Here is a 22,337-nt window from a genome sequence, read left to right on the forward strand (position 1 = left end):
AGCCCTAATATTGGATATCTTGAAATACAGCTTTACTGCATTGCGCAGTGTAGTAACAGGACCGAGTAGAAGACAATAAAGGGCATTTATTCTGTAAGTATCCACTAAGAGGCCTCGACCTTTAAATCTAAGGAAGCGCTGTTGTGAGGCGCCCCAGCTTTTGCGCATTCGCATCGCAGCGCAGCAACTTTCACGGGCTATAGGCGGCGCCACTGGAAATCCAATATGGCTGCCCTTGAGGGGATCGGCTGTCAGGCTTCAAGTGCGTTGTGCTGGGCTATGTTTTCTGAAGCTCCATTAAAATACTCGCGCGAGGTTTCTGTGGTGCGAAGATATGCACGGTATTGTCAGTCAGCGTACAAGCCCTTTGTGAGCATGCGTAGCAGGGGTGCGATACAAAAGATCCCTCGAGCGTGGCGAGTCAGGTATGTGAAACATCCTGCTGACTGTGTTGTGCGGTAAGCAAGACAGGTTCCCAGGAGACTCTAATGCTACGGAGAAATGTTCAACGCAGACAGAATAAGCATGAATATAGATAAAAGTTTCAACTTTTTTCCATGGATCACTGGCACTCGCGAACTGCAGTATTTCAAGATGTCGCGCTGTGCATTCACGCGCATAGCACAGGCATGCCGAGCGGCCAACCCCGCATTCTACGTGGCCTAATTTTTCCCTTCACTTCGAAATATGCATAGAAGTACCTACTATACCTAGTTTGGGCACAAGAAAACATCCCTACAAAGTAATAATGATTGTCTACTGTGATCACTTTAACCAACCTGTTTTTTTATTATTTATATAAATTTTTTTTTTTGCAGTACATCTGATAGGGATTGACTTTCGCAAGTGATGACCCAGTGCTGACACAAACGTTTTTTCGAGAACAGTTACTTGCAAGCAGGACAGCTAGAGTTCCGGCTTCGAGAACAAGCCGCATATGGACTGCGAGTGTATGCTCCGTAACGTTAAATACAAGCTCCTAATCTAACGTCCATCTGACAGTTGCTGATTGAAAACACTGCATTCATTCAACCCGGTAGGAAACAAACGTTCTTAATTTCTCAAAGATGTGCGGGCCATGAATTGATCGGCAATAAAAAATGGTACTATCACGTATGACATCTCCTATCAGAAATGCGCACTGAAAACCGTCATAGATTTAGTCGCGGTCTATTTTTTTTTTTTTTTTTTTTTGCGAAATTTGGTTCTGCTCAGTTTAGAGCGGCAAGGAAAAACGAGACCCATGCATAACATCACAAATAAGACAGTTACGCCCCTCGTACTCTCACTAAGGGGGTGTTTCTTCGTCGAGCAGGATTAGCACGATGCTTTTCACGGTAAAGTAACTATCTTGATCTTACGGAGATATTAATTAACTTATTTATCCTCTCCTTCCTGGGCATTTAATCTGGAGGTAACATGTGCAAGCTTATCCCGCCTTTGACCGCACAGTCAGAACCCACCGATGTATAGAAGAGTCGACTGCTTTTCCCATCGTACTGCGTGCTCCACAGACCAAAATAGAAGCTATATTATTAATCTGTTATCATGGCTGCGAGCCAAAGCCAACTCAAAAAGCAGTTACACACTACAAACGCTGCTCGACCGAGCTCCACGCAAGAAGTTCCGCGGGAGACGCAGCACCAAGCTGGAGAAGCACGAGCCGTTCTCCGAGTATCCCCCCAAGGGCGGTACCGGAAGCGGCCGCGTGGCGGCGACACTGTTCGTGAAAGTTGCGAATAGCAGACTGAGCTGCCGATTCCAAGAGTGTGTCCATACAATTCGGTTCACGTCTTACCGGTACTCTGCACTATCGGCGCCCGCGAGAAGTGAATACACGAAGGCTGTGCCCGCGTAATCACGCAAGCAGCTTTTACGGGCATCATCAGGAGCAGCGACTGACGGTGTGCGAGGAAGATATTCCGTTTTCAGGGAAATATGACGTTCAGACACCCGTCGTTCAGGGTGTCTGGTGTCCAACGCACGAAAGCGGCACGCAGGGCGCGTTTTGCACTCCAATGAACTAATGGAGGCCTCCGTTATGATTTTACGACGAAAACTTTTCGACTCTACTACGCGCATATCTGTCTGGCGCGTTGTTGCTGGCGTTGTCAACTAACGTCGGTATCCAAAGATGGCGTCGAGTGAGACGCTCGGAACAAATAAGCAATTCCTTGAAATAAATTGGTGGCCATTGCGGTTCGAACCAAGACCCTCGGCGATCCAAGAGGGAATGCAATGCATATGCCACGAAGGGCCTTTTGTTGCGAAAGCAACATTCTGACAGTAAAATCGAGACGTCGAGTGGCCGCAGCTACGCCATGAATATGAGCTACGGTCTCCTCATAAAAAAAAAGAAAATTATCTCCACTGGGAACCGAACCTCCATTGATTGGATCCCCAGCCTAGCTCTTTAACTCACCACCGCTTAGGTGGTGGATGACGGCTGTTGCGACGCGCGTCTTTTTCTCTCCTTTCTTTTTCTTTCTTCTATATTTTCTCTTCTGTCCGCAAGAGGCAGCGAAGGTTGCTCAGCTACAGAGCCAGTAGCACGCCCGTGCATTTTCTTTTCCTTATTCCTTCAGTCGCTACAACAACAACAACCAAACTTATATTTATCGATTCTAGCTAAAGAGATTAGGATTAACCCGAAAGAGCTGCGGAAGCATGACACAAATGCCAAGAAAGATAACATTTCAATTCCATCTATGGTGCCCAGTAATAAAATAGTAGGAGACGGTTTTACTAAATCGAAACGTTTTGATGTGTACATTACATAAGCATTTGGCAGCGAATGATCGGACCATAATGAAGTCTCACAGGACTTCCCTCGTTTCCCAGAAAAGCAGAATATTATTGTACACCGACGGGAATAATTGCGCCGTTATCCAATCTAAATCCTCATTTTGTATACGGTCCAGATGTTATATCTAACAATATTCTGAAGCAGTGTGCAGATGAAATAGTTCCTCTAATGGTAGCTGTTAAATAAATCTCTAAAGCTACAAAAACTGCCCAGTGACCGGACACTGGCGAATATAACCCCCATACATAAATATGATGACAGTTCAAATGCATATAATTGCCGACCACTTTCTCTAATCTCGGTTCCTTGCAAAACAGAACACATCATATATCCCTATCTTATGAAACATCTTACTAATAACTTCCTCGCTCTCTTTCAGCCTATCTTGTGTTCTGGTTTGTCTTGCGCAGCTCAGCTAACGGAATTCATCCATGAATTCCGCGTTTGAATTGTGGTGCTGGCGAAGACTCTTCAGTGTTCCTTGGACTGCCAGAAGATCAGATGAGTCGATATTGTCGACCATAAACCCTGACTGCTCATTGGAAGGTCAAATTCTAAAGTTAAAGCTCAGCTACTGTGGTCATCTGAGGAGAAGAGAGGAGACGCTGGAGAAAGATTTGATGTTGGGAAAGGTTGAGGGTCGCCGGAGAAGGGGTAGGCAGCGAACGCGATGGTTAGATGGCATCCTCGAGGCACTGCAGATGAAGTTATGTGATATTAGGAAGATAGTGAGAGACCGGAAAGCGTGGCGTGACATGGTCTATAGGGTCACGAAGAGTCGGACACGACTGAACTGAACTGATTGCAGTAGGTATAAATAGCGGTGGTTGCTTTATGGGTTTTAACGTCCCGAAACGACTCAGGCTATGAGAGACGCCGTAGTGGAGGACTCCGGAAATTTTGACCACCTGGGGTTCTTTAACGTGCACTGACATCGCACAGCACACGGGAACTTTGCTTATCTCATCCAGCGAAAAGCGGCCGCCGAGGCCGGGATTCGATCCCGCATCCTTGGGAACAGTAGTCGAGCGCCGTAACCACTGCGCCACCCCGGCGGGGCTATATATAGCGGTGTTCAAACAGACGTGGTTTTTCTTGACTTTCGCAAGGCTTTCGAGGTAGTTTCGCATTATTTGAGTCTAACAAAACTATAGCAACTAGGTATCCCTTATATGCTGCCTGCTTGGATTAAAGATTACTTATACGGACGAAAACAACAAGGCTTATAAACGATGCCATTATCGGGAGTGCCGCAAGGCTTGGTTCTCGGGCCATTGTTGTTTCTTTTTTTTGTGTGTGTTGATGATCTGCCAAGTGATCCTTGTTCTCGTGTTAGAGTGTATGCAAAATATTGAGCGGTTTGCCGTCCTGCCACGAGTACAAATGATATGCTTCGGCTGTAATCTGATCTGGATAAAGAGTGCGCGTGGTGTGATAAATGAAAAATGACCATCAACGCAGCAAAATGTTTCCATATGCACTAAAGAAGACCTCTAGCAACTGCAGTTTAATATGACGTTTCGTCCAGATAAAGGACCGCGTAGACTACCCTGGTCGTTTGTTTACAGATACATCAGATTGGACTGGGAACGTTCTCCTCTGCCGCTTTAAAAAAAAATTGATGCATGCATCCCTCATAGTCATTTTTCGCCAATACAATAAATGAACGGAATATGTTGCCGATTGCAGCAATTGCAAGTCTTAACTTCGAGGCTACGTAAAAAAATGGCGTGTGCATTTGGTACATACTGTCCTTGCAGCTGGTTGCGCAGGCCAGGGATGTATGCGCCATGTTATAGAGCTGTTATTGCCTTATTGTTATGTTCTGTGTTGAGGCGTGGAATTTTATCTGTGCTTTTGATGTAATAACCCCCTTAAATCAATGCAGGTAACCTCATTTATTAAATAAATAAATAAGTAAATAAATAGGTTTTTCCTTTTTTTTTTCTTCCCTGTGAGGCTACCCGCGTGTGCAGCGAGTATGACCGAATTTGAATCCATAAAAACACGAATACAAGAGAGGAGCATTTTATTCACACTTTTTCTTGCCCATACAATGCGCAGGCACTGTGTTCGAGTCGTCAACAAGTTGTCGAGACAAGAATCACTATCCACTGCTGATCTTTTGCTTAACACGTGGCACATGCTGTACTGCTTCAAGGAAAAAAAAAAAAAAACACGTTTTGTGCTCAACCACTCCATCATATACAATATTCATTGTCCACTGCTTGTCTTTTTTTTTTTTTTGCTTAGAATGCGACACGTGCGACAATACGTCATAAAAGGTTGTGCTCTAACAATCCACCGAAATGCTTGTTGGAAGGGTATACCGAGCAAACCAACTTACGTAGGATTTCGCTCTATCTGAACACTACTGAAAGAAAGATGTTTCGTACTAGTGCCCCACATAAATAAAAATAATGAACGAGGAACATGATGAAGACACGATGATAGACACAAAATTTCATATCAAAATTTCATGGAACTAAAGAAGCGCGATAGGCAAGACAAGCATCTCAAGCACTGCTCTCTCTCTCTTTTTCATGCCTTTCTTTGCGCGGTTGGGATTTCCGTCAGTGAATACCAACTGGCGCAACCGTAAACAATACCTAGACAATAAAAAACGATATCAGAGTATGACAAGAATGAAATTAAAAAAAAAAAGTACTTGAATGTGTGAATTGGCTTCTTCAGTTCCAGCTGTTACGATGTGTTCCGTAGTGTACGAGTCATGTCGATTGGCCCTTTACTTACGTGTACTGTATGAGTCAGCAATGCAGTTATCACTCTCATCAACGGATAACACCACTGAGGATATAACGCAGGAAAAGAAAACTAATAAACCGTGTAAAATTGAATATTACTGGGTGCTGCGCCAGCAACTATACTGAGACGCATACATAATCTTTCGAGATCTTGGGCACAAGGTTCATCTTCGTTTCTTGGGCCGCTAAGGTTCGGACAGAACAGCAGAAATTATAGCGTTTCTGTCTAAAGCTACATGATGTGCTTGTGACTTCTGTAGTGGAAAGCTCACGGCTTCCCTATAGGCTCTTTCTACTCGAATCTTGTTTAGAAACCGAGCGCTGGTAAAAGTACCCCATTACACGACTCGGAAGACTTGTTATTTTTGGCATAGACGGCACTTCCATTGGCACAGGACTAGGGCGAGCTTTAAGCGCCAATGCTTTTCAGGACAGAGGAGTGACCAGGAATTTCCTTTCTTCCCATACTAAGAAGGTAACAGACTCTCAAATTGCAGAGCTTCCGTGGAGAACTGAGTCATACAGGGTAGGCTTGCGCAAGTTTCAAACCGCTCACAAGGACGTGGTGGCCTGGACCTCAAGATCAGTCTACGAATGACACGTGCCATGCAGAGGAACCATCGCATTCTTCGATCAGTCTCGTACATGTATCGTCAACAGAAATGAGCAGGGTGGGAGGAATGCCATCTTTGTACTTCGTTGTTGAAGCTCCAGCCCTGCCGCCAACACAGAACCTCGGATACACGTTGGGTATTGAGAAAGAAACAAAAGAATCGATACGTCTGTCACATGCGCGAGACTGAAACTTCGTCCTAGCTCTGTAGTGTAGCGGTACACAGGCAGAGCGATACATTTGGGAATCGGAGCCAAATATGTACCGAGGTTGTGTCGCGGGCAGCAGAGAAACTAAGTACCGCAGCATTCTGCCGCCCCGTGTCGGTGATTATGAACACGTGGCGGAAGAACACGGAAGACGCTGCTGGCTTAGGTCAAATGGGACGGTGCTCTAGAGGTTGTTGACGCTGATGATCTGGTTGATCCAGCCGATGAAGGCGGACACCTTGACGTAGACGCCGGGAACGTCGGCCCGGCCACAGCCGAATCCCCAGGACACGAGGCCGGTCAGCTCATAGAAGCTATCCACCACGCACACCATGGGCCCACCGCCGTCACCCTGCGGCACAAGGAAAACAATGCATATTCACCATTCCAGATTTATAGATTGATTAATCAGCCAGTGAAATGATAGACTGGCTTTTGCGCCGGCACGAGCGTCTGATGAACGCTTGCACCGGGGGTTTCCGACGCTTAACACTGTCCTCTACTGCAAGTTGAGTTCACCATGATTTAGTAATGAAGGACCTGTGGTTAGTAAACATGGTTAGTAAACCTTCCCGATCGTTAAATCACGTGCCGACAAACTTCACTGCACCAAATATAGCTGCATGGCTTTCGATTGATTATTGACAGCGTTGCTTCAAAACCTTATATTCCTTTCTTGTATGCTTTGAAATCTCGACTCCATCTTCGGCATGATAAGACCTTCCATTCGTTTTAATACATCACGGCATCCTGGTGGCAGTTATTAGAAGAATGCATTTGTTCAGCACCAGGACTGGGGATGTGCGAAGCGGCAGAAAAAAAAAAAAAAAAAAAAACGGCGGATGGTCAGGACTAATAAACCAGGTTATAAAGAGCGAAAGCCCCGGTGACACGCTGGCTAAGGCGCTTGGGTTGGGACCTCCATTAAATCTGCACTGTTTAAAATACTTTAGTTATAAGGCCCCTAGCACTAAGCTCACTAAATGATTAGTTAACGCATAATACCGAGCAATTCATCAAAAATGTCTTCCGGAGCTTTCGACCTGTTTTCAATGCGTTTTTAGGGCTGCGTAGTAATGTGAAGAAATTAAGGAGGGAAGAAGTGAGGAATTAGGTGAACTAAGTAAACCACTCTCATAGCCCTTGCTGTGGCTCACTGCACTATTTCAGCGAAACCTTAACGAAATTAACTCGGATAGTGCGAATTGCGCCCCATATCTCACGACGGGCCGGGTTCGTATAGCGAAATAAGTCCTTGGTCACCCCCACCCCCCCCCCCCCCCCCCCCCCGAAAAAAAGAAAAAGAAAGATGGACGGACGTACAGCGGCGAAAGGATGTGACCGAGATTCATTCAAAGAGTGCGGATGGCACCTTTTCTCAGTTTTCCTGGGATGTGCTATGAAAATCCTAGAATGTATTTCACAATTACACCTACATGCGACGACGGGGTATATTTAGGATTTTTCTCTGTTTATAAATGAATTATTCTGATGACGTATAAGTGCGTCCGCAGCTTGGCTGTGAAGACCGACCCGAGTTTTATCGAAAACGGGCTTTGCCTAGGCAAAATACGCAGTGGTCAGCCAGTAAGCGCCTAACTTATGGATGACCCACAAAAATGACCATTGCTTATAAGGCGCTTCAAAAACAACGAAAACGTCCAGTGACAGCACCTGTACTTTTTTTTTTTTTTTTTTTCAAACCCTGCGCGTCCTGTTTCCAAAGCTTACTTCACATGCCACAGTTTTAAAATCTCGATCAGTTTCCTGAACGTCTCAGAGAACAGATCGTTTTGGACGTCCTACGAAGCACAACCCCTATACCATGTGTTTACCAGCCAGCAACTCTTAAGGGCAAGTTTTTCGCCGTGCACTCTTTTTCCCCCGGCTCACAGAAAAGCTCGCTGTGAGCGCAGTGCAGGGCCACAGCAATAACTGAGTGAAACTGTGTTCAAACATCCTGCAGGGCTTTTCGCTGTCTGCTTTCTTACCCGCGATAAGGCGGCAGAAGGGCGGGCAGATGTAGCAAGCCGCGGAGTGCACTGCATAACCCGGAAGTGCCCCCTATCATCGCCCACGCAGCTCTAACGAGACAGCTGCCGAGATATAGTATTCACTTTAAAGAGGCCCTTAATGATGTTCACTGACTGGGCAGTCAGGCTCCGCGCTTACATTTACTCCTGCAGGGTTTATTAATGTTTGAAGGTATATGCCTGTAAATGTACGCGCTTCTCGTGTCGTGAGATAGAATCATCCAGCTGCAGCATTCTGTATATTAAGGGGGTGCATTGAGTGCTCAAGGGCTACACATTGAGGAAAAAAAAAAAACGTGGATTAGTATAAGAGAAGACAGTGTGTTAGGGAAACTGTTGTAGAAGAAAATGTAATAAACGAGCATGTAATCCTTTAATCTGACGCCTTTTTCAAACACAGAGTAATAACGATATCAAAAATACAAATTATTCTTCATTTTAGTATTTGTGTACGCTATAAATTAATTTTACGAGGACACCTGACCCAGCAGCTTGCTAATTCGCTATTCGATTTATTACAGCTGACAGCCGACAACTGCCCTGCTGAGCACAGGAGGATAAAGTGCAAGGAGAAATTATACTCAATACAGCATCATTATGTGTTTTATTTTTGTGGCCTTTAAAATACGCTTGTCTGCGCTGTGAGATTGTGGGGCCATTATAGAATCGTGGGAAGTGCGACCGTTTTGTAGAATTCATTTCCTGAAATTGTTTCAGCCATAAAAGCTTTGAAGGCCATGTTCTTTCCAACGAACCCATTTTTTTTTTGTTTCAAGTAGAAAACACTTGAACCCACCCTTGGTCACTATGCCAAGTGTCGCAGATATGCAAAGACCACCAGTGCCATAGTCAGAGGGGCAAGCGTCGCTTCCACTTTTGGGACAGACAATGCGTCTTGAAATTTCTGCCTGACAAAGACATGGATCAGCCTTAAATGGGCGCAGGGGCCCAGCTATGAACCAAAACTTTCTCGTACTATCGTTCTGAATTCTATCTCCAGCTCTCTGTTATATTTGTAAATAAATCCGACGATAAAAACTTTCTCTTTCTCAAAGCGATACCATTCATTTCGCAAGTGGTTGGGAACCCTTCTGCTTTGAGCATATGGACCAAATGAGTTGAGAGAAAAGATATGTTCTTAATGGCGCGCTCTAGGCTTGGCTGATACATTTCGATAAGCGGGATATAGTTCGCGTGTCTACGAAGGACCGAGTGAAAAACCGCAACAGTACGGCAGAAAAAAGGGTTAATTTGCGCTTCTAGAAAGAAAGAAAGAAAGAAAGAAAGAAAGAAAGAAAGAAAGAAAGAAAGAAAGAAAGAAAGAAAGAAAGAAAGAAAGAAAGAAAGGAAGAAAGAAAGAACGGATCCATTCAAAACTGCTCAGATACTGATGGGGAATTATTACAGTACACGTCCTTCATACCGTGACTGTGCGCCGCAGCTAAGCGTTGTGCAATCCAAGTAAAGTTATGCCTAACGAAACGCGGTGCTATGATCAATGTACAAATCGTGAACGTCTGCTCTCTGTGGCTGAAGAATGACCTTCGCCGTTTTCTCTCCCTTAACAGGATGTGAGCAACGACTTTCACTGGTCAAAGTACCCTGCAAGAGCGTAAGAAACGCGTGTGGAGGTCCACGGTGATAAGAGCTGGTAAGAGACCTGATAAACGTCTGCTACCAAGGTGCGAAGGTGTCGTCATACCGTCTAGTTTCTAGCGAGACAACGCAGCTTGTTAGGAAGCGTCGAACAAGAAGATAATGTGGTCAACACACGTTCGTAGGCGGGCAGCTATGTCACGGAGACGCGTTGATTAGAATGTAGCGTGAATGCTACTGACTTGTCCACAAGCGCGCAGTCCTTGCTTAGATTTTTATTTTCCCCAGAGCGGGTAATCATACTGACGTCAGATTTTACTCTCAACTGAGGTCAGGGCGCTGGGGGTTACACGCCTCGTGAAAAGTGGCCGTTCGCATCGCATTAATAGGAATGTCTCGTTAAAGCACTCTGCAACTTCAACGCGACAAACCTCAACGATCCGCAACTCTACCCCACTCCCACCTTCAACAGGGCTCATTGATATATGTATACGCAACTGACAATGACACGATTTTACTGTGCAAACAGCGTGTCGTAGAAATTATCAGGTCCTTCAAGGATGACGTATGTAGAACCCCAGTTGCGGCGCGCAAAACCATTGAGGCCATTCCTGCTAAGCTGCATCCTCCGCGGAGACGACGGCGCAGACCCTGGTGGTGCGATGAGTACGACGGTCTAAGAGATGTGCGCGTTTTACGACGGCCAGACAGTGGAGTGCGCGTGTCCAAACGAGGCTTTCAACCTCTTATCTCACCCCCATATCTGGTCTATCGTTGCCCTTGGGAATGGGTTATTCCGGTGCCAGGGCTATTCCGGTACCGTACCTGCTTGATGGCCAGTGGACAGCGATGGGCGTGCCCGTCCAAAAGCAGCTGTATCCTGGCACAGTGTTTTTATGCAAGCCCTTTACCAGGCTGCTAACCAGTAAGTTTTCTCTCCTCCCTCCTCAGCTTTTATTTTCAATGTATTACCTTCATTACCTTACGGCATCTGAGCTGCACGTTCCACTGCGAACATGTAAACAGTTCACACACTGGCCTACACGTCCTGAAAACCGGCCCGTCACAAAGGGAGTCAGAATAAAGCAATTCTTTCAGCATATTTACCTTTACATGAGCGATAACAACTTACATCAGTCGAATATAACCCCTGAATACCTCCCGTGCCCTGTCCCAGAACATACAACTTGTTTGTGTTGGTCAACCCCATACCTGTCGCTACTGTACAGGTGCAACCGGCCGGTGGCGGCTGCATTTCGATGGATGCGAAACGAAATGGTATCTGTGAGTTGTGCGATGTCAGTACGCGTTAAAGAACCCATGGTGGTCGAAATTTCCGGAGTACTCCACTGCGCACGGTGTATCTCATAGCCTGAGTCGCTTTGGGACGTTAAACCCTACAGACTAGATCCAGTCAAACATACCACCTTTTTACCTGTCGCTGCCTTGAAGCGCTTATCGATTCCAGAAAAGCGGTTTTGTTCAACCACGTTATTGCACTATTTTTACTGAATTTTCAAAGCTCTTTCAATCCGCTTCCTACTGATCGTCAGGGAAGATGATAGCTTTTTACTTTTCAGTATTTATAGCAAAACAAAAGGAAAGCTAAAGTCGCGAATGCTGCAGAAGTACGCTTGCCAGTTTTACAAGCGACGATTAAAGTAGGATTTTCTGGCAGTAGGCGCTCGCTCCATGTTGCAGTGCCTAAGCAGCACTACGGGTGTTATGACAGTGTAACGCATGGACTCAAAATAGGTTCGGTTTTACTTAGGACTCAGCATAAGACACCCGGAGCAGGTGTGCCTCTGGTTCATTTTGAACTTGAATAAGGGCGGCGTCAAATGTGGTTTAGCTGGTTGGCGAATTATGGCAGCAATGATAGCAACGATTCCTACGATCCAACAGTAAAAAGAAGGCGGAAAAAAGCTGGCGATGCAGAATCCAGCCGACTGCGACAGACACTGGTATTAATAACGATTAAAATTATATCAATATTGAACAGCTTCGTGCCATGGGATATTTATTGTGTGGTGTGGTGGGATGTAATGTAGTGCGGTGGGCTGTGATGTGCTGCTATTGGCATCAATGGCGTTACACACATTTAAGAACAGCAGCTAGCGCCTTCTATAACCCACCGCGGATAATGCTATGTCGGTACCAAAAAACATTTCATGCTTGCTTCTACTCTCTACGACTAAAAAAAAAGTACCTTCTGGTTTTGTCTATTTACAGTTTTGCTGTAATACAGTTCCTAATCATTTCTTCTACCAGCGTCCACCGCCGAGCAGATGGTAGTTGCGCTATCTCAGAAGCGTCTGAAGACTTTGTCAAAAACACAAAGCTCAAGGGATTCTCTTTTAGCTAAGGCAAAGAATTGGGCTCCTGGAAGCACCCATGGGCTACCTAAATTCTAGAGGGGCGAGGACGAGATTTCCCTTTGCTTGTGGGATTCCAAACGCCGCAGATGCGAAGGGTGCTTTTCCATTTACCGAGTGTTTGTGTACGAAGGATGTCGCTTCGAAGTTAATCTCCTCTTTCTTATTTCAAGAAAATATACATCCCAGTGACAGCCAGCACTGTACCTCTTCACTTTCTTCTTTCGGGAAAATATACATCCCAGTGACAGCCATACATTACCAAATCAAACAGTGCAGCTGACATGTCTGGGGTCACGGCGCTTCGCACAAACGCAGTATCATAGTTGAAAGACCAATTTCAGGTTCGGCTCTCTTAGTGGAGCGGCAGGCAATTTGATTAGATCAAAGCCAACCCGTCAGTCACGTGGCAGAAAATGCGCCCCAAAGGAGCGCATAGCGATGGCAGGGACGGCAACAGCCGGTTTTGTCGGCTAACAACAAAATAAAGTAGGGGGTATAGGGTAAGAGAGAGCTCGGGTAAACTTCTTAACTCGTAGTAAACGCGTCCACGTCTCCTCATATCGCTTCAACGCGGCGACAACATGTAAACTTTACTTGTCTTTGCCGTTCGACAAACGCTATCTGTTGACGCGTGAGCCAGCGGATCGCGGCCCGAGCCTCGCCTTCGCGGCGGGTCCGTGGGACCTCGCAGCACTGCGCACGCAGTCTTGGGCGCCTACTCGGAACAGCGGAGACGCGCCCAGATAAGATCGCGGTCCTCACGATACGGGGAGGGGGGCTCCCTCCGTGGCGGCCCTCGGTGGCGTCGACCTCGGGGCCGCGGCGAGCGATCGCGTGCGCTGTCATGTGCCTGGACGCAGCCGCCAAGGAGTCGCGACCGTGCTGCCGACACGCGACCAGACGTCGCCGGGAGGCATCGCCGACGCGCTGCAGGCGCCATGAGGATAGGAGACTTGCACGAAAATATGCGCAATTCCATATGCACGCTTCACGTCACGTGTTGTTTGTTGACAAAGCAAACGAAGAACATTTCTGTTCCCGGAGCAGAAATCAGGAAGAAGGCTTCGTGTCCCAAGGTCTGCCATGGACTATTCAGGGGCTGCGAAGTTGCGGGACACAAAAGTGTTATCGAGAGGGCTTATAAACTTGAAGTCGCCAATCTTCTAAATGAACCTACGGGAATATCTGGTTCGTAGAGGTTGGAGGGATGTGATATGCTCTGATCTAGGGACACCAAAAGCACGTCTTAATCTGCGTCTTCTGGCGCGCCTTCAGTTTATTATTAAGACCGCGGGGTTGGAGTTAGCTTGCCGCCAACTCCATTACGGTCTGGCGGTTGTTTTCGGTTAATTTCAAGATCGGACCGATGAAACTAGTTGGGAAACGTTGCTACCTCCCTTCCTGGCCGCCTGTAGCCGGCGGAAGTTCCATTGTATCGCCATCTTCTTCAACAATTATAGATGTCATCTTATCTGCTGGCCTTGTTAGCCTTCAGCAGCGCTCTACTTGTGGCCAGCAAACGGCGCTCTGCGATTTGCCCGTCCTGTTCATATTCATGCAAAGCTGGTTGCTTGGTCCCAACAGACTCCTTTAACTGACAGCTCAGTTCCAAAAGTTTCGGGGACATTTATTCTCCGCCTTTAAGGGTACCATACGGCAGTACGATCGGCAGCCTAATGCCGGTTCCCGTTGGGGACTCTGATTTTCGCGTACTGTCATGATATATATGAGAGAACCAGCTTTTTGCACATAATTGCGAATATTCTTTGTGTTTCTCTATTAAATATGATGATGGCTTTTGGATATCATGCATCAAGAGAAAAACTAGCTAGAAAACCTGAAAAGACTGTGTGTCACATAAACAATTCCAGAGTAACCACTAATTGAATGCTCAAACTTTGTTCCATCTCATATTGCTCGTGACTGTACATTCACTTTTCTGCTCGTTTAATCGCCAATAGTCTAATACACCCCCATTATCTCACACACACTCAGCGTACTGACGTAGGCTACCACCACATTTCTAAAGACAACCCGAAATAGATATAAATCCCTGCGTTAACTGAGGCTTGTACGAACTTGCTTGTGTGGCCTATATGAGCAGCATGTCTGACACATAATGAGATGGTCGCGAAGGGTTTCATGCCCATCCCTCTCAAAGTAGGTGGCAGAGTTGGCAGCCTCTGGCAATTAACCATGTCGACTCGTTACGTTATAGGTAACGTCACAGAACTGGAGGACCTACCAACCACCGATTGCAAAAGGTGTGCTTGGGATTTTAAGGCGAAAGCCTGTCTAGATTCATGGTGTAAATCTCGCGTCCGTGAGATTCCGCGAGATTTATTCGTGAGACGTGTTCGTAAGACTCCGCGGGATTGCGCGAGATGTGTTCGCCAGACGTCGCAATACGTTCTGACGTCGACATAATTTCCCCAGTAAGGACTTCGCAATAGATTCTCACGTCGGCATAATTTTCCCGTTCGGCAAGTTAGACCTCGTCCCTATAAAAAGTCCTCTTGGGCCACGAGTCAGTTTTGTCTGGAATCTCGAAGAGGAGTCCTGAGGTGTTGATGTTACCGACAACGTAGAAGAAAAGGAGGAGGAAAGCCTTCGGCAATTAAGCTCTTAATTGAAGCTAAGTGCAATCATGTAATTTCATTCAACACGCCAGAACTGGATTTTTTTTTTCTTCATAAGAGAGCCTTTCAACGCTGTCGAATGTCGGGAGGTGGGGAGAGGATGGCTTTCAGAGGACGGGGGGCAAAAACTCACTAAGGCATGATGAAGCCAATGAATTCTGCCCCCGAAGATGTCGCACTCGCATTGCTGCTCTGCAGCCTGTGTTTCAGCTTCCGTTATGTCTCATATCTGAATTAAATGCACCATGTAATCTTTCATATCGTTGTGCGCCAATAAACCAGATGCCTTCCCTTACTCATCGACGTCTCCTCGTCTTCCTACTCAATCCGTTATAGATATACAACTCGACAATGAACACTCACTACCGTTTTACAATAAAATATCTACAATGTGATGTTAGCTTGCAGCCTTGCTTTGCTGCCTTCGACTCTATCTTTGTCAGTTTTTCCAGTTCTGAGGAATCTCTCGCGGCTTGGGTCTCTGCAGAGACACTGCAGCTGTTGATTTTCTGCGACGAACGTACCACATTTGTCACGCCGAGTCTCGTGCAAGATACACTCTTATAACGGAGTAAGCTCCGCCAATTGTCTTTGAGATTTAATTGCATGTCTTGTTTATCAGCTTCCATGATCGTCTTAGCATAATGACTCGCCAGCAGGCGCCTGCAGCAGTAGCAGAAGTCTGCGTGAAGTGCAGCAAATCTAATCGCTGAACGTTGGCCAAAACGCTATCACGACAGAGACAGATGACTGTTACTAAAAAGAGGCACGCATACGACACGTTTTTACTCTTCAGTCATTAGGCGCCCGTATCTCTGCCTTCAGCACAGTCTTTTTACAGGGTAAGGCAGGAAAGGGTGCGCAGAAAGGCAATGAGGAGTAGTTTAGCATCGAGGTAAAGTAATACTGATTGCGTCAGAGTGGCGTAGCTTCCCGTGCGTGCGCCTCTTGTCTGTTCGCTGCCAACTTGCTCCCTCTCATGCTCATCTGCATGGACGTTTCTTGGCGAATGTTGTGTCGGGTGTGCGCTATGTTGTACGTTGGCGTACTGCGTTGTTTCGTGTTGTAGTGTGCCCTGTTCGTTCTTTTATATGAACCATATAAACAGGTGCGACAAATGTTTAATGTAAACCGATAATAGTACTTCCCTAAAGCACTGCTCTAAAACCTATGCTACCGCTCGCTAGAGTGTTCGAGACGTCAATGTTCTGTCTGACCACGGAAGGTTGGCCGATGCCAAGCAGAACCTTGTGCCCTATGGCCTATGCCCTATGGTAGTTAGCCTTCGCCACTTGCAGCGTGATGGCCACCCGAGCACCTATCCCGGGGACACATAAGCTTCGCCTTTCAGCGTAGGACGTGATAGTGTTAAAGGGTCCCTCAGGATCCTAACGCCGATATTCAACAGACTGCCCGAAAAGTCTACGTTCAAGACCATGACAGGTTGTGGGAGGCCGAGAAGAATCTTGCGCTCCAGGTTGGCTAATGCTAGTTATGATAGGGACCCTTATAGCTGCCTACAGGTGGCGCTGGCGCCAACGGCGCGGAAACAGTGTGGAATTATACCGAAAGTGGAAAGGCAGATCAGGAAGGAAGCTTTCTTTGATAATTCAAGAGGCAGTGCCCTACTTTTTGAAGCTAGATCAGGGTGCCTTAGAACACGCAGCTACAAAAAGAAATGTAACAATGGAGATGACGCATGTGCTGTATATGGTAACTCCAGTGAAGCAATTGACCATGTTATACTCGAATGTAATGGTATCCATCTGGAAGTCGATGCAGGCGCAGTCACTCTTCCTAAAGCTCTGGGGTTTAGAGATACCAGTGGCCGGGTGAATAAACTGGCGGTGGAAGCTAGCAAAAAACGACTGGAAGATTCGTGGCTTAAAAGCAGAAAAGTGAGATAATGTTAATAATGTGGAAACAAAAATTCAATAAATAGAATGATGGTATAGTTAACCAAAACAATAATTAAGATATAGGAAAAAAAATGAGCATGATAGCTACTGCTACCACCCCGTTCCAAAGGAGACGCTCCTATATTCCATCCATCTTCCATCCACCCCACTCAAGCCAGTAGGGATGTCGAAGAGCTGAACTCTGCCGATAGTTTACAAATAACTTTTAAAAAGTGTTCCTGGTGACCAACCGCAACTGATTAGGGCGACACACCCCGATGCGTAAACCTCCCACTGGGGCTACCAGGGTGCGCCACCTCACTGGACGCTCCTAAGTTACGCCGGCTGGACGGGGCATGATGGAGCGCCTTAGCAATTTGTATGCTTCACTTTTCTTGCACGCCAACATGGGTTGAGTTGAGGGGGGCGAGAAGGAGCATCATGTTCGATCGCCCATATATTCGTTCTAAAACATCTTTTATCGTTGTGGAGAGGATTGATGGGATACCTACTGGTTGCACGTGTTTTATAATTTTAGTAAAGAACAGGTTTACAAGGGCCCTTTAAACTGCGCCTTTGAATGTATGATACAGCATCCCTTTCCGATTTGCGTTCCCGTTCATGCATTATTACTGCTCGCCAAATTACTAATATCTTAATTTTTTTACCTATATATAAACACGTCATCTCAAACATGGATAGCGTATAAAGACATAAGCTTCCACAAGGTGTGAAAGAGCAACCGCCGTAGATATAAAGTTGCACTGTAACCAAGCCGTCCGAATGCCCCAGCGTGGCCAAGGGGTTGCACGTATGGTTCGGGATACTATCTTAATTTTTTTACCTATATATAAACACGTCATCTCAAACATGGATAGCGTATAAAGGCATAAGCTCCCACAAGGTGTGAAAGAGCAATCGCCGTAGATATAAAGTTGCACTGTAACCAAGCCGTCCGAATGCCCCAGCATGGCCAAGGGGTTGCACGTATGTTTCGGGAGTTAAGAGTCCCGCTTTCGGTTCCGATGTCACTTTCTCATCTGACAGCTGCCGATTTGTGAGCTGGATGCTCGGATTCGTGCTAAACTCCATGTCTGCAATCAATGTGACATGCCAACTGCTGCATGGCAGGGACACGCTTGCGATTTTTCACCATCCACCGCCATCGTCTACCCTCTTACCCTCTTCGTCCGCTTTCCACTTTACACTTTCACCTTCATCTCTTTTGCCGTTACCCACCTAACGCGCCATCACAATTTTTGCATTAGCTTGCAATGCTTGCTATAGGGTAGCCACCACAGACACCCTATTCCGGGTCATCATCATCATCAGCCTGACTATACCCACTGCAGGGCGAAGGTCTCTCCCATATTTCTCCCCTTCACCCGGTTCTGTGCTAGCTGCATCCACTTGATCCCTGCGAACTTCTTAACCCCATCCGCCCACCTAACTTTCTGCCGTCCCCTGCGACGCTTTCCTTTCCTTGGAATCCACTTTGTTACCCTAAGCGACCATCGGCTATCCTCTCTTCGCACTACATGTCCTGCTCATGCCCATTTCTTCTTCTTAATTTCCACTAGAATGTCGGTAACCTGAGTTATTTATCTGACCCACTCTGCACGCTTCCTCTCTCTTAATGTTATCCCTACCATTTTTCGTTCCATAGCCCTCTGAGTTGTCCTCAACTTAAGTAGAACTCTTTTGGTTAGCCTCCGCGTTTCAGCCCCATAGGTGAGTACAGGTAAGATGCAACTGTTATATACTTTACTCTTTAGCGATACCGGTAAGCTGCTAGTCATAATCTGTGAGTGCTTTCCAAATGCGCTCCATCCCAATCTTATTTTTCTTGTTATTTCCTTTTCATGGTCCTGATCTGCGGTTACTATACCTGTCCTAGGTAGACATATTCGCCTACTACTTCCAGTACTTCGCTACCTAATGTAAACTGCTGTTCCTTTCTGAGGCTGTTGAACATTACCTTAGTCTTCTGCATATTGATTTTCAAGCCTACATTTCTACTTTTCCTATCTAGGTCACCAATCATTATTTGCAGTTCATCCCCTGATTTGCTTAGCAAGGCAATGTCATCAGCAAATCGGACGCAGCGGTGGTCACCAACACCACTCGGTACGAGCGAAGGCAGCAGAAGAAACAGCAAGAACACCTGCTGTGCACAGCGAAAGCCATCGATTCCCCAAGCCTTCGCACTTTTGTGTTTAACTATGCCCTCACTCGGAATACACTTTGGCGTCATCTAAAAACAGCAGCTATTTCCGCTCCGTCTCGCGTGCACAGCTCATGACCTTCGTCGCCTGGCCCAAAAATGTTACTTACGCCCTAGTCACTGACTTCAAAGCAGCGCTTCAATTAAGCCATGAAAGCGGCACTACGCCACGGTTCAAATGAACAACTCACTGCAGAGATCCGCACGCTGTACCACGCCGCAATATCCAAAGGTCACGACATCATCTACCGGTAGTTGTCAGGACACTGTGGCATTGCAGGAAATAACCACGCGGACGACGCTGCCCGTTCTGCCCATAACGACGGATTTCCAGTGCAAATTCCATTAACGAGAGCCGACACAGCGAGCCGGCTTCGTTTTTTGCCTGAGGAGCTGACACATTCAGCGTGGAACACCGGAGAGTTCTCCAACAGCCGTCTCAAGGCATTGGACCCAGGACTGCGCCTCCGTATTCCCCACCACACAACACGTTGTGAAACAACGTTACTGTGCCGCCTATGGCTTGGCGTTGCTTTCGCAAACAAATACGCCTTCCTGATCGGGATGGCTGACAGCCCTGCTTGTGAGCGATGTGGCGTTGACGAAACGATTGAGCAGCTCCTTTGTGAGTGCCCCGTTTTTGCAACTGAAAGACATACGCTGCGTACTGCATTGTATCGTCTGAACGCTCATCCCTTAACGGAAGGGAAGATCTTAGGACCATAGGCAACCTGCAGGGGCCAGGAGGCGCTAGTGGAGCGCAGAGTTCAGCGCCGCCAACGGCGGCGCCGAGTAATCTGACGAAAACTGAGCGTGCCGGGGGCGGGAAGTAGGGGGCTTCCTACATCGTTGGAAAAATAAAGCTCTTAACAACAACTGGCATGCATTTTGTACCTCCGTACCTCAAGCTTGGGGAAAGCCGGCGGGAATGCTGACACTCAACGGCAAAGCTTCCGTAAATGAGGTCGTTAGAGTTAGAATTTTTTACTGTTGCTACTAATGATGAAACGGTATATCGTCTGGGACAAGAAACTCTTGAGCAGCTTGAGCAGTCGGTGCGAGAAATGTTTGGCGCAGAACGATAGAACGAAGTGATATCCGGTTCACAGATCCATGAGCATTTTTTTTTTTATTTCGCCTCCGATGAAACATGGTTGGAATTCGATGCTGCGGCTGCGCGACTTCGTTGCTTTACTGAACGTTACGTCCTTTAAAATGACAATGCCACTCGATCTTGCACAGCATATACCAGTACACGCCAGATTTTAAAGCGTGGAGCCCGTACTGAGGAGAGTGCCCCGACCAGCGTGCGACTCCCAGAGTCAGAAGTTTATACCGTTTCCTCCGCTCAACGGGTAATCATCTTATTTTAGCTCCTTGGCGTCTGTATGCCATTGGTCCCATAACAAAACGAATTTCAGTTACATTACTCTCTCACAGCCGCTATCCACTTCTTCATTCTCCCCAGGTTCTCCCAGCAAGCGGTACGCTTGGGTTTCTTTCGCGATTGTGGCAGTCTTTCTCTCCGCCCTGCGCTTACTTTTATTCTTCTTCCCATCCCTAGTAGTCGAAGCATAACACGAGACCACTGAAGTCACTAAATGAGTAAATCACACTCACAGGGATAACAAAACGCGAACGCAGAAGGAACACAGCGGCCGCAACATACACGGCACCAGCTTCTGCGCCGCCTCATTATTAGCTGCCGTCGGCCGCCAGGTGGCGCCACATATCTCAGCAAACATATCAGGTTGCCTATGGCCACAAACGTCATCTGCGCTCAACGCCTACAAGGCACTTCTTCGCTTTTTAAGAGAGTAACCTCATTGAGGCTGTTGAACGTTACCATAGTCTTCTGCATATTGATTTTCAAGCCTACCTTTCTACTTTCCCTGTATAGGTCACCAATCATTATTTGCAGTTCATCGCCCGAGTTGCTTAGCAAGACAATGTCGTCAGAAAATCGCAGATTGCTGAGGTATTCTCCATTTACCTTTATCCCTAACTGCTCCGATTCCAAGTCTCTGAATACTTCCTCTAAGCAAGCTGTGAATAGTACTGGGGAGATTGTGTCTCCTTGCCTAACACCTTTCTTTATGGGAATTTTGTTACTTTCTTTATGCAGAACTATGGTTGCTGTGCAGCCACTATATATATCTTCCAGCACTTTCACGTACGGCTCATCTACCCCCTGATTTCGCAATGCCTGCATCACCGCCGAGGTTTCAACTGAGTCAAATGCTTTTTCGTAATCAATGAATGCTATGTATAAGGGCTGGTGATATTCCGAGGATTTTTCTATCACCTGATTGATGGTATGGATATGCTCGATAGTAAAGTACCGTTTCCGAAAACCTGCTTGATCCTTTGCTTGATTGCAGTCTAAGGTTGTCCTGATTCTATTAGCGATTACCTGAGTAAATACCTTATACGCAACAGACAGTAAGCTAATTGGTCTGTAATTTTTAAGGTCCTTAGAGTCCCCTTTCTTATGAATGAGGATAATGTTTGCATCATTCCATGGTTCCGGTACCGTCGATGACACCAGGCACTGCGTGTACAGGGTGGCCAGCTTTTCTGACACAATATCCCCCCCCCCCCCCCCCCCTTCGTCCTTCAGCAAATCTCTAGTTATCTGATCCTCTATAGCTGATTTCCCCCTTTTCATAGTTTCTAATGCTTTCTTGACCTCGTCCTTCGAAACTGGTGGAACGTCTGACTGTTTTTCCCTACCGCCAATCTCCTTACGGTCCTGACTACTTTGGCTACTGTAGAGATCTGCATAGAACTCCTCAGCTGTTTTGACTATCTTGACTCGGAAAGGAACAGCAGTTTACATTAGGTAGCGAAGTGCTGGAAGTAGTAAGCGAATATGTCTACTTAGGACAGGTAGTAACCGCAGATCCGGACCATGAAAAGGAAATAACAAGAAGAATGAGATTGGGATGGAGCGCATTTGGCAAGCACTCGCAGATTATGACTAGCAGGTTACCGGTATCGCTAAAGAGGAAAGTATATAACAGTTGCATCTTACCTGTACTCACCTATGGGGCTGAAACGTGGAGGCTAACCAAGAGAGTTGTACTTAAGTTGAGGACAACCCAGAGGGCTATGGAACGAAAATTGGTAGGAGTAACATTAAGACATAGGAAGCGTGCAGAGTAGGTGAGAGAAAT

The 22,337-nt window shown here is 46.6% G+C and overlaps 1 protein-coding gene across 1 annotated transcript in view; it reads right to left on the bottom strand.

Annotated features, from left to right (window-relative positions):
* Window positions 1-5,034: 5,034 nt before the first annotated feature.
* mas (trypsin-like serine protease domain-containing protein masquerade) overlaps window positions 5,035-22,337 on the bottom strand; it is a 45,840-nt gene continuing 28,537 nt past the window's right edge. Inside the window, exon 9 of the mRNA XM_084607638.1 lies at window positions 5,035-6,745. Within this exon, the coding sequence (XP_084463764.1) occupies window positions 6,578-6,745 (168 nt within the window). The 3' untranslated portion in view covers window positions 5,035-6,577. The remainder of the gene's footprint in view (window positions 6,746-22,337) is intronic.

This window comes from Amblyomma maculatum, chromosome 6 (genome assembly GCF_055883805.1).
Source record: "Amblyomma maculatum isolate TAMU_Amacu chromosome 6, ASM5588380v1, whole genome shotgun sequence".
NCBI classification, from domain to species: domain Eukaryota; kingdom Metazoa; phylum Arthropoda; class Arachnida; order Ixodida; family Ixodidae; genus Amblyomma; species Amblyomma maculatum.